At 45.5% G+C, this 12,261-nt stretch overlaps 1 protein-coding gene across 4 annotated transcripts in view; it reads right to left on the bottom strand.

The window, feature by feature from the left end:
- LOC139276483 (UDP-N-acetylglucosamine transporter TMEM241 homolog) overlaps positions 1 to 12,261 on the bottom strand; it is a 243,578-nt gene that overhangs the window by 61,813 nt on the left and 169,504 nt on the right. The window contains exon 15 of one of the 4 annotated variants that reach the window (XM_070894564.1): positions 9,302 to 9,511. The exons of the other annotated variants lie outside the window; for them this stretch is intronic. Within the exon in view, the coding sequence (XP_070750665.1) occupies position 9,511 (1 nt within the window). The 3' untranslated portion in view covers positions 9,302 to 9,510. Of the gene's footprint in view, positions 1 to 9,301; positions 9,512 to 12,261 lie in introns of those variants that run through there. 4 annotated transcript variants of the gene reach the window in all.

Raw genomic sequence — 12,261 nt, 5'->3', positions numbered from 1 at the left:
AAGTTATAGCAGATGCATTCGTTATAATCTACCAAAATTCTCTGTACTCTGGGGAGGAGCCATCGGATTAGAAAGCAGCTAATGTAACGCCTCTGTTTAAAAAAGGAGGCAGACAAAAGGCAGCTAACTATAGGCTGGTTAGTTTAACATCTGTAGTGGGGAAAATGCTTGAAGCTATTAAAGAAGAAATAGCGGGACATCTCGATAGGAATAGCGCAATCAAGCAGACGCAACATGGATTCATGAAGGGGAAATCATGTTTAACTAATTTACTGGAATTCTTTGAGGATATAACGAGCATGGTGGATAGAGGTGTACCGATGGATGTGGTGTATTTATATTTCCAAAAGGCATTCGATAAGGCGCCACACAAAAGGTTACTGCAGAAGATAAAGGTACGCGGAGTCAGAGGAAATGTATTAGCATGGATAGAGAATAGGCTGGCTAACAGAAAGCAGAGAGTCGGGATAAATGGGTCCTTGTCGGGTTGGAAATCGGTGGTTAGTGGTGTGCCACAGGGATCGGTGCTGGGACCACAACTGTTTACAATATACATAGATGACCTGGAAGAGGGGACAGAGTGTTGTGTGACAAAATTTGCAGATGACACAAAGATTAGTGGGAAAGCCTGTTGTGTAGAGGACACAGAGAGGCTGCAAAGAGATTTAGATAGGTTAAGCGAATGGGCTAAGGTTTGGCAGATGGAATACAATGTCGGAAAATGTGAGATCATCCACCTTGGGAAAAAAAAACAGTAAAAGGGAATATTTTTTGAATGGGGAGAAATTACAACATGCTGCAGTGCAGAGGGACCTGGGGGTCCTTGTGCATTAATGTCAAAAAGTTAGTTTACAGGTGCAGCAAGTAATCAGGAAGGCGAATGGAATGTTGGCCTTCATTGCGAGAGGGATGCAGTACAAAAGCAGGGAGGTCCTTCTGCAACTGTATAGGATATTGGTGAGGCCGCACCTGGAGTACTGCATGCAGTTTTGGTCACCTTTCTTAAGGAAGGATATACTAGCTTTGGAAGGGGTACAGATTCACTCGGCTGATTCCGGAGATGAGGGGGTTATCTTATGATGATAGATTGAGTAGACTGGGTCTTTACTCGTTGGAGTTCAGAAGGATGAGGGGTGATCTTATAGAAACATTTAAAATAATGAAGGGGATAGACAGGATAGAGGCAGAGAGGTTGTTTCCTCTGGTCGGGGAGACTAGAACTGAGGGGCACAACCTCAAAATATGGGGGAGCCAATTTAAAACTGAGTTGAGAAGGAATTTCTTCTCCCAGAGGGTTGTGAATCTGTGGAATTCTTTGCCCAAGGAAGCAGTTGAGGCAGCTCATTGAATATATTCAAATCACAGATAGATAGCTTTTTAACCAATAAGGGAATTAAGGGTTACAGGGAGCGGGCAGTAAGTGGAGCTGAGTCCACGGCCAGATCAGCCGTGATCTTGTTGGGTGGCGGAGCAGGCTCGAGGGCCTAGATGGCCTACTCCTGTTCCTAGTTCTTATAAGCGAAAGCCTGGTCTTGAGACCTCTCTTCATCAACAGTTCAGCAGGGGGGACCTCGGTGAGCATGTGAGGTCTCGTCCTGTAACTAGGCAGTATGCGTGACAAGCGAGTCTGCAAAGAACCGTGAGTTACGCGTTTCAGGCTCTGCTTGATGTTTTGGACGGCCCGCTCCGCTTGACCACTGGACGCGGGTTTGAATGGTGCTGACCTTACGTGCTTGATACCATTGAGTCTCAAACTCTTGAAGCTCCAAACTCGTGAAGCACGATCCGTTGTCGCTCACAACGATGTCGGGCAGACCATGAGTTGCGAACATGGCACGAAGGCTCTCGATGGTGGCTGTGGATGTGCTGGATGACATGATTACACAATCTATCCATTTGGAATACGCATCCGATGTCATGTATTTCACCATCTTGCAATGACTATCAGTATGTAACTGTAACTCATGCATACTGTACCTGTACCCTTGTAATGCACACTCCGACCACAGGGAGTGAGCTCCTCACTTAGGCTTCCAGGTATAAAAGGGGAGGTCCCACCCAGGATCAGCACTCTTTCGTCCTGGGAATAAAGTGAAGGTCACAGAGTGACCATGTCTGATATTTCCATGCCTCGTGTGAGTTTGTAACAAGCTGCAGAGACACAACATCCACCACCACCAAAAACATTTTGCCTCGGAAAGGATCCGCATATTCGATGTGAATCCTCGACCATGGTTTGGATGGCCACGACCACAGACTTAGCGGAGATTCCACTGGTGCATTGCTTAATTCCATGCAAGTGTTGCACTGATGCACACATGACTCCAAATCAGAGTCAATGCCAGGCTACCAAACGTGAGACCTGGCAATGGCCTTCATCATCACAATACCGGGATGGGTACTGTGTAAATCCCGTACAAATCTCTCCCTGCCTTTCTTGGGCATAACTACACGATTACCCCATAGCAAACAATCAGATTGAATGGATAGTTCTTATTTGCGATGGTTGTAAGGTTTGGTCTCATCACACACTTCCCTGGGGATGGCCGACAAATCACCACTAAGGACACAGCGTTTTACAACCGATAAGATCGGATTCTGGCTGGTCCAGGTCCTAACTTGTTGAGCAGTGACAGACAATCCTTCACTCTCAAAGACATCCATGACCAACAGTAGGTCTGCGGGCTGTGGCGTTTTCACCTCAGGCTTGGGCAACGGTAAATGGCTCAATGTTTCGGCACAATTCTCGGTGCCAGGTCTATGGCGAATGAAAATCATAGGCATCAGTGCTCACTTCTAGATGCGCAACGACGCGTTGGTATTGATACCTCTATGCTCGAAAAACAAAGATATGAGCGGCTTGTGATCGGTTTCAAGCTCGAAACGAAGCCCAAACAGATATTGATGCATCTTTTTAACCCCATATACGCAGGTTAAAGCTTCTTTCTCTATCATGCCATAAGCTCTTTCCACTTTAGACATGCTTCTCGACATATATGCAACGGGTTGTAGTTTTCCCGACTCATTGGATTATTGGAGCTCGCAACCAACCCCATGTGATGAAGTGTCACAGGCCAATACTAACCACTTGCACGGGTCATAATGAACCAGCAATTTGTTGGAACAAAGCAGATTTCTAGCCTTCTCGAAGGCCCTGTCTTGAGATACACCCCAAACCCAGTTGTCGTCTTTTCTGAGCAGCATGTGCAGTGGCTCTAATAACGTGATCAATTTAGGTAAGAAATTACCGAAGTAGTTGAGAAGACCAAGGAACGAATGCAGTTCCGTCACATTCTGAGGTCTGGGTGCATTTTTGATGGCCTCTGTTTGAGTCCGTCTGCAGCAATCTTCCTTCCCAGGAATTCGACTTCCAGTGCTATAAAGACACACTTTGAACGTTTCAGCTTGAGCCCCACTTTGTCCAGACAACGTAGAACCTCTTCCAGGTTGTGCAGGTGTTCGGCAGTGTCACGAGCTGTGACCAGAATGTCGTCTTAGAACACCACGGTTCAAGGGACGGACTTCATTAAACTCTCCATGTTTCTCTGAAATATAGCTGCAGCCGAGCGAATTCCGAAAGGACACCTCTTGTAAATGAACAGCCCTTTATGCGTATTGATGCTTGTAAGTTTCTTCAATTATTTGATAAGCTCCTGTGTCCTATAGGCGGACGTCAGATCCAATTTGGTGAATGACTTTCCCCTGGTCATCAGCCTTTGGTAACGGGTACTGATCCGGTTTCAAAACTCGGTTGATTGTAACCTTGTAGTCTCCACAAATCCGGACAGTGCCATCACTCTTCAGCACAGGAACAATGGGACTAGCCCATTCGTTAAATTCGATCGGTGAAATGACCCCTTTACTTTGGAGTCTGTCCATTTCGATTTCGACCTTCTCACTCATCATGTACGGGACCGCCCGGGCTTTGTGATGGACGGGTCTTGCATCCGAGTCCAGGTGGATCTGCACCTTGGCTCCCGTGAAGTTGCCGATGCCTGGTTCAAACAGCGAGGGAAATTTGCGAAACACTTGAACACACGAAGCATCATCCACCGATGACAAAACTATAATATCGTTCCAGTTCCACTTTATTTTTTTGAGCCAAATCCTGCCGAACAGCATTGGACCATTGCCTGGAACAGCGATAGATCATAAACCGTCCCATCGTACGACACCTTGACTGCTGCACTGCCAATCACTGGTATGAGCTCTTTGGTGTAGGCATTGCAATTTTGCATTTACTGGACTCAGTTTGGGTTTCATGGCCTTGAAAATCCTCTGGCTCATAATTGACTGACTCGCACCCATGTCCAATTCCATAGATAGCGACACGCCGTTCGATTTTACTTCAATCATTATTGGTTGGCTTTTTGTCAGAAACGAATGTACACCTCCTCCTCGGGTTGCATTGCCGGATCCACTCCGGATCGGTCATCATCATCCATTGATGAGGCTGATGATTGCCCCCACAACACCAACAGGGTGAAATCGGATTCGTGCCCAATGGGTGACTTCGGATTCGTGCCCAATGGCGGACTTCGAGCAGCTACAGGCTTCGCAAACACAGTCGGGTAGGCCCTGCCAGATGCAGCTCTGCCAACCGACGACACAATCTAGTGCACAGTACTTGCCGTGGAGTTCTGACTCTGCGAGGATATCTGCTTTGCACTATCGACTGTTGTGGTCAGGCAAGCCTGGGCGATCGTGATGGCTCTGTTCAGATCCAGTGTCTCCGCAGCTAGCAGCTTCCGCAGGATCACCTCATGGTTTATGCTTATTGCAAAGATGTTGCCCAGCATGTCTTCCATCGCGGTTCCAAACTTACACAGCCCAATGAGACGTCTCGGGTCGGCAACAAATTCTGCCACATCCTGGCCCTCAGAACGAACATGCTTGTAAAAGCGATATCTCAAGATAATGATGCCTTCTTTAGGTTTGAGATGGTCCCGAATCAGAGCACACAATTCCTCATAGGTCTGTTCCATTGGACGTGCAGGTGAGAGCAGATTCTTTGAGGCCATAGATTTTTGGACCGCAAACAGTAAGGAAAACCGCCCTGCGCCTAAATGCGTCAGTGTCTTCATCCATCTTGTTGGCCACGAAGTACTGATCGAGGTGATCTGTAAAATCCTCAGAGTCTTCTCTTGCCACGAATCGTTCCAGGATTCCGACAGTGCTCATTTTTTTTTTGTGCGTGAAAGTTCGTATTGTGCCTCATCGCCAAATGTTGAGTACGCAATAACTCAATAGGTTCAGTACCGTGAACTCAATCAGGTGTGACCTGATTCTACTTTATTAGCTATCAAAGTGAGGATTAAACATGGAGGCTGTCTTTATATCCAAGGGCTGCACGTGTGTGTCTGTGGCCCAATGACCTCCGACGGTCGTTCCCCCTGGTGGCAGGTAAACCCAGGCATACATACATTACAAATACAAGAGCCACAGTCCCTGCCACAGGTGGGACAGACAGTCGTTGAAGGTAAGGGAGGCTGGGACAGGTTTGCCGCACGTTGTTTCCGCTTGTTTTCTGCAGGCAGTCGGCGATGAGACTCGAGGCGCTCAGCGGCATCCCTCCACTTAGGGCAGTCTTTGGCCAGGGACTCCCAGGAGTCGGTGGGGATGTTGCACTTTATCTGGGAGGCTTTGATGGTGTCCTTGTAACGTTTCCTCTGTCCACCTTTGGCTCGTTTGCCATGAAGGAGTTCCGAATAGAGCGCTTGCTTTGGGAGTGGTGAACCTGTGGAATTCTCTACCACAGAAAGTTGTTGAGGCCAATTCACTAAATATATTCAAAAAGGAGTTAGATGAGGTCCTTACTACTAGGGGGATCAAGGGGTATGGCGAGAAAGCAGGAATGGGGTACTGAAGTTGAATGTTCAGCCATGAACTCATTGAATGGCGGTGCAGGCTAGAAGGGCCAAATGGCCTACTCCTGCACCTATTTTCTATGTTTCTATGTTTCTATGAGTCTCATGTCTGGCATGCAGACAATGTGGCCTGTCCAGCGGAGCTGATCAAGTGTGGTCAGTGCTTTTGTGGAAAGAAGCTGGAACTGTTCTCCTTAAAGCAGAAACGGTTAAGTGCAGATTTATTAGAGGTGTTCAAAATGTGTGTTAAAAGACAAGCCTGAAGGCTCTGTGCCTCAATGCGAGGAGTATGCGTAATGAGGTGGATGAATTAACTGCGCAGGCAGCTATAAACGAATATGATATAATTGGGATTAGGGAGACATGGGTCCCTAACCAAGGCTGGGAACTCAACATCCAGTGGTATTCAACATTCAGGAAGGATAGATAGAAAGGAAAAGGAGGTGGGGTAGCGTTGCTGGTTAAAGAGGAAATTAATGCAATAGTAAGGAAGGACATTAGCTTGGATGATGTGGAATCTGTATGGGTAGAGTTGAGGAATACCAAAGGGCAGAAAACACTAGTGGGAGTTGTGTACAGACCACCAAACAGTAGTAGTGAAGTTGGGGACAGCATCAAACAAGAAATTAGGGATGCGTGCAATAAAGGTACAGCAGTTATCACGGGCGACTTTAATCTACATATAGATTGGGCTAACCAAACTGGTAGCAGTACGGTGGAGAAGGATTTCCTGGAGTGTATTAGGGATGGTTTTCTAGACCAATATGTCGAGGAACCAACTAGAGGGCTAGCGATCCTAGACTGGGTAATGTGTAACGAGAAAGGACTAATTAGCAATCTTATTGTGCGAGGACCCTTGGGGAAGAGTGACCATAATATGATAGAACCCTTCATTAAGATGGAGAGTGACACAGTTAATTCAGAGACTAGGGTCCTGAACTTAAGGAAAGGTAACTTCGATGGTATGAGACATGAATTGGCTTGAAAAGACTGGCGAATTATACTTAAAGGGTTGATGGTGGATAGGCAATGGCAAACATTTAAAGATCACATGGATGAACTTCAACAATTGTACATCTCTGTCTGGAGTAAAATTAAAACTAGGAAGGTGGCTCAACCTTGGTTAACAAGGGAAATTAGGGATCCAAGGAAACATAGAAAATAGTTGCAGGAGTAGGCCATTCGGCTATTCAAGCTTGCACCACCATTCAATAAGATCATGGCTGATCATTCACCTCAGTACCCCTTTCCTGCTTTCTCTCCATACCCCTTGATCCCTTTGGCCCTTATGGTTAAAGGGATCAAGGGGTATGGAGAGAAAGTAGGAACAGGGTACTAAGGTGAATGATCAGCCATGATCTTATTGAATGGTGGTGCAGGCTTGAAGGGCTGAATGGCCCACTCCTGCACCTATTTTCTATTTTTCTATGACGAGGTGTTTTGATAGAGTAAATAAGGAAAAACTGTTTTCACTGATTGGAGGGTTGGTAACCAGAGGACACAGGTTGAAGATAATTGGCAAAAAATCCAGCGGGGAGATAAGAATTATTTTTATACAGTGGGTTATGAGGATCTGGAATGCATTGCCTGAAAGGGTGGTGGAAGCAGATTCAATTGTAACTTCCAAAAGGGAATTGGATAAATACTTGAAAGGGAAATCATTTCAGGGCTATGGGGAAAGAGCAAGGGAGTGGGAGTAATTGGATAGCTCGTTCAAAGCACTGGTACAGGAACAATGGCCTCCTTCTGTGTTGCATGATTCCACTTATCAACGCTTTAATCAGTTACTTGGAGACTTAAGAGGGGACGGAGAGAAAAATTTAAAATAGCTTACCATAAAAATGTCTGACTTTTATATAGAAACAATTAAAAGAACTCAAAAGTTGTTGTGATCAAAATAAAAACGATAGTTATGATTTTTATAGTCTTCCCACCCCCGACTCATATGGTGGAGTGGAAATCTCCCCCACAATATGTGGGTGAAACATCTGTGGGACATATGCAGCAGAGATGGTAATGTACGGACTGGCTTAAAAACCTTGGAAGCACCAGGCAGTGTGAAACACGTTGCTGGAAATCACACCCACACAGATTCATCAAGAAAATCCGAATGCAACCATAAACTCACCCCACCCTGTGCTACACAAGGAACGAGTCCCCAACCCTCAGAGGCCCAACACCATAGAATCTTACAGCACAGATGGAGGCCATTCGGCCCATTGTTTCTGTACTGGTTCTTTGAACGAGTGATCCAATTAGCTCCACACCCCTGCTCTTTCCCCAGAAGCCCTGAAAATTTTTCATTTTCAAGTATACATCCAGTTCCTTTTTGAAAGTTACTATTGAATCTGCCTTTTTCTGCAGCATAACAACTATATATGCAGGATTTCTGATACCTCTTTACCTAGCCAAGCCTGACAGACAAAGCCTGCCCCCACCCCCCCAACATACATGCAGTGTTCTGATCACACCAATCTAACATTACCCTGTGACAAAACATTGACTTCATACATGCATTTCTTCCCAGAAGAAAATTAATACTTTTTAATTTCACTGATTTCTTTCCCCACAGAAATTACTATCATTTTAAATGAGTAATTTGAGGAGCTCGTTATGTGGTTGCATATATACATCTGTACACCGAGGATTATTAGAGGAACAAAGTGGGGAATTAGAAGAGATTTGTTCAGTTATTAGAACATAGAATGCCTTACTACAAGTGGTCACAACTATATCATTTAAAACAATTTCAAGTCAATTTTAAGTTTTGAAAATGAAGAATTCAATAAGAGTTTGAACAAAAGGCAGATACATAGGATTAGAGTACATAGTTCCAGTTGAAGTGGTGAGCCGAATAGCCTCAATCTTCGCTGTAATTTTTAAGATTCTAGATGCACGTGGTTGGTAGTCGGTGATCATGAGCGGGTGGGGAGGGAGGGGAGCGGGTGGGGAGGGAGGGGGGCGGGGGGAGGGAGCGGAGAGGTCGGTTGGGGGCAGATCAAGATCATGGGGGGGGCGGTTGATTATCGGGTTTGGTTGTTGGGCCTGGAGTAATCACTCCTGCTCCTCCTGGCCTACAAGCAGTGCTGTAAAGGCACTTACCTGATGGATCCAGCCCTTCTTGCCACCTTTGACCTATTGGGCTTCGAGACCTGAGAAATCCAGCCGACATGGGTTAAAAATAGAAATCCTGTAAAAATGGAGGCACGCGGCCTCCTTAAAAGGTTTCAACGACCAGTCCTGAGCACGGATTTGTCGCCCGCCCTTTGTCCCGCCTCCGTTAAAACCAGCAGTGGGCAGGTTCTTTTTTCAGATTTTTTTGCATTTTAACCTCCCACCCGACACAAATCTACCTGTTTTGGGGGGTTAAATTACCCCCCCACCCCGCCCCTCACACCCCCCAGAGACAGAACTAGAAACAGGAACAGGGGGAATAAAATGAAAAGAAACAAGTTAGATATTTTTTTAAGTTTTACTTTCCACTGCCAGAGGTCAAAGGTCATGAATAATATTCAGAGTCCTGCCAAAGAGAAACATAGTATTGTTGGCCATGGTGTCTCTCCTCAATGATTAATGTGCCACTGAGTCCTTTGCTTGTCATACAGCAAAGGCTCATCCGTCGACATGGACAATAAACTCCACATCTAGATCAAATGGAAAACTTTCAATTAGTTTGAAATTTTGGCCTCTTTGAATCACAGTGGTGAAATAGTTGAACACTGCAAATAAGTCCTGTGGTTATTTACTGCTGCCATTAACTCGTTCCCATCCTCTAGCCTGCTCTGAGTGGCCAGCCCTCTGAACAGTCAGTTATTTTTAAAGTAAGCCTGACGGACTCTGCTTAAGTGCATTTTGTAGGCGCCTGGAATTACTTTTCAGGCCCGATTGGTCCAGGTTAAGTAAAAACCTTGGGAAAAAACTAGAGAGTAGGGTCAACTTGATCCAGAAACCCACCGGATCCGCATGGGAAGCAGACGCTCAAACCCTCCGTATGACAGCACTTGCCCTGGTGTACTCTACAGCGGAGTACTGCTCTCTGACATGGTTGTCAAATCTGTTGATGTCCAGCTAATTCCAATATGAGAATTATCACCAGTACGCTTTTGTCGACACCAACAGCTTGGCTGCCCGTGCTTGCAAACATCACACCACCATACCTATGCTGCGAATACGCAGTCTTCAGGAGAATACAATCGCTACACTAAGCAAAGACATGCCGATCGCGGCCGACTGACACTGTGAACGAGAACTGTGACATACCTTATAGAGGACCCCACAGTAAAAAGCTGTAGGATCAAACCTTCCTCACAAACAGCGGACAACCAACCGCATCAGAATTGGTCATGGTAGGTGCTGCCACCTTCTCTATAGATGGAAGATTAAAGCAGCCTCATCATGCGACTGTGGAGCTCCTAATCAGACTCTGGAGCACATCACTGGGTACTGTACTCCGAGGAAATTCGCAGGCAGCCAACAAGATAGCCACGTTGTTACACTGGAAGCTTTGGCCTGGATATCTGACTTGTATATTGACATTTGATTTGCTTTGCTGCTACCATACGAAAGAAGATGACACAAATAAATGGCTGGGTTTTGATAGTTATGGATTACTGTTTTATATAATTTTCCTGTTTGTGCACCCTCCGACAACTCAGATCTGCTGCTGCTCTTCACATTAAAAATAACGGGCCAAAGAACCTGGACCTGTGCAATGTGCACAACATATAATTTCTGAGATGTCATCAGGAGAGCCACAATTTCCACCATCTTTAAAGGCCATTCTGATCTTGTGATGTTAAATGCAAAGTTTGACATCTCACTAGGTATTGAATTTTAAAAATGAACCGATGCTGTCCTCTTGGGTGTTAGTCTCGGGGGCATGCTCCAATCCCGCAGTGTTGTTTTTCCAGTTTTCTATCTCTTTTCCTGTGACTGAGTCAAACTGTTTTTTGGCTCCCTTCCTTGCAAGCTCAAGATTTTCTATATTTTCGTTCAAAATTAAAATTTAGAGCTTGTGTAAAGGAAAAGGAAATGTTGCTAAGTCTGGCTGGCTGGCTGATTCTCCTCAGCTGCCTGCCCTCTGCTCATCCGGCCTCCCTCTTGGTCACCCAGAGCTTCACAATCATTATTACAACGAGCAAAATGGGGGTTGTTGTTCTTTAACTCCAGACTCAACTCTCTGCTGCTTTTCACTTTAACTTGCCTTCTTGATAACAAGTTTATGCTGAGGCATTTTGATCAATCTTAGCCAACGTTTAATGATCACTTACTTCATTTTTCTTTGTAAATGTGTTGCAACATAGCAAAGCAGGGTTTGCTTTTAAGTTAATAAAATGTATACCCCGAAACAATAATGGCCTCAAACAGAAAGTGATTAAAATACCTCCAAGATAATACAAAGTCAATTAAAATTGCAAAATGGATGTGGTTAATGCAAAAGGTGCAGGAGATTTCTGCATTTAGGAGATTGACACGGCCAATGCCTGCAATCTGTGGCTGTGGATGAGGAGCAGTTTGTGCTTGGTGGTCTGATTTATATTGATTCCCAAGACCGGATTTTAACCCAGCCTGTCTGGCACGAATGGGATGAGTGGATACTGAAAATGGCGGGAAGAGGAGGATCGCGCCTTGCTCCTGACACATTCCTTCCCCATGCCAGGATTCCAGCACCGTGGAGGTGGCACCTAATTAAACTTAGAAAGTCGCAGCCTGTTGAGGACATTGGCGCCGCAACACGATTATAACTCTCGGGATTAGGAGGCCTGCAGGCGCTGAACCCACCAGCAATATCTTGCAGCAATCGGCATGGGGTCAGAAAAGACCAAGGTGGTTTTAATTTAAACTTCTGGCCTTTACCTCTCCCTTCTCCGGCTATGGTAGACCATTCCTGCCACTCTCCATCTCATTTATCTTGCCTAAAACCCCAGGGAACCAGCCTCCTGCCTAACTTTGGGAGTCACACGAACATTTGACAGCCTGTATGTAATCTCTGACATCCCCGCTACATTCAGGGGAATAATAAACCCAAAACCATCCAGGCTCCGTATTATGCACATGATTTTTCAGGAGAATTTTCACGCTAATCAAGCTGAGACAATTCAGGGAACAATAAACTCCTTGGCATCGACAGCGTAGGAGACATTAAGGTCAGACATGCTGTGGTTAGATCATAGTAAACCACCTGTACTTAGGACCCCATAAAATGCCCCAAATCCCAACTCAAAGCATCCTTATTGCACCAAAAGAAAAAAGACTTACATTTATATAGTGCCTTTCTCCACCACTGGACATCTCAAAGCGCTTTACAGTCAATGAAGTACTTTTTGAAGTGTAGTTGATTGTAATAAAACACGGCAGCCCATTTGCTCACAGCAAGCTCCCACAAACAGCATGA

Source organism: Pristiophorus japonicus, chromosome 1 (assembly GCF_044704955.1).
Source record: "Pristiophorus japonicus isolate sPriJap1 chromosome 1, sPriJap1.hap1, whole genome shotgun sequence".
Classification (NCBI taxonomy): Eukaryota; Metazoa; Chordata; class Chondrichthyes; family Pristiophoridae; genus Pristiophorus; species Pristiophorus japonicus.
This window is presented reverse-complemented; position numbering and strand designations above follow the sequence as displayed.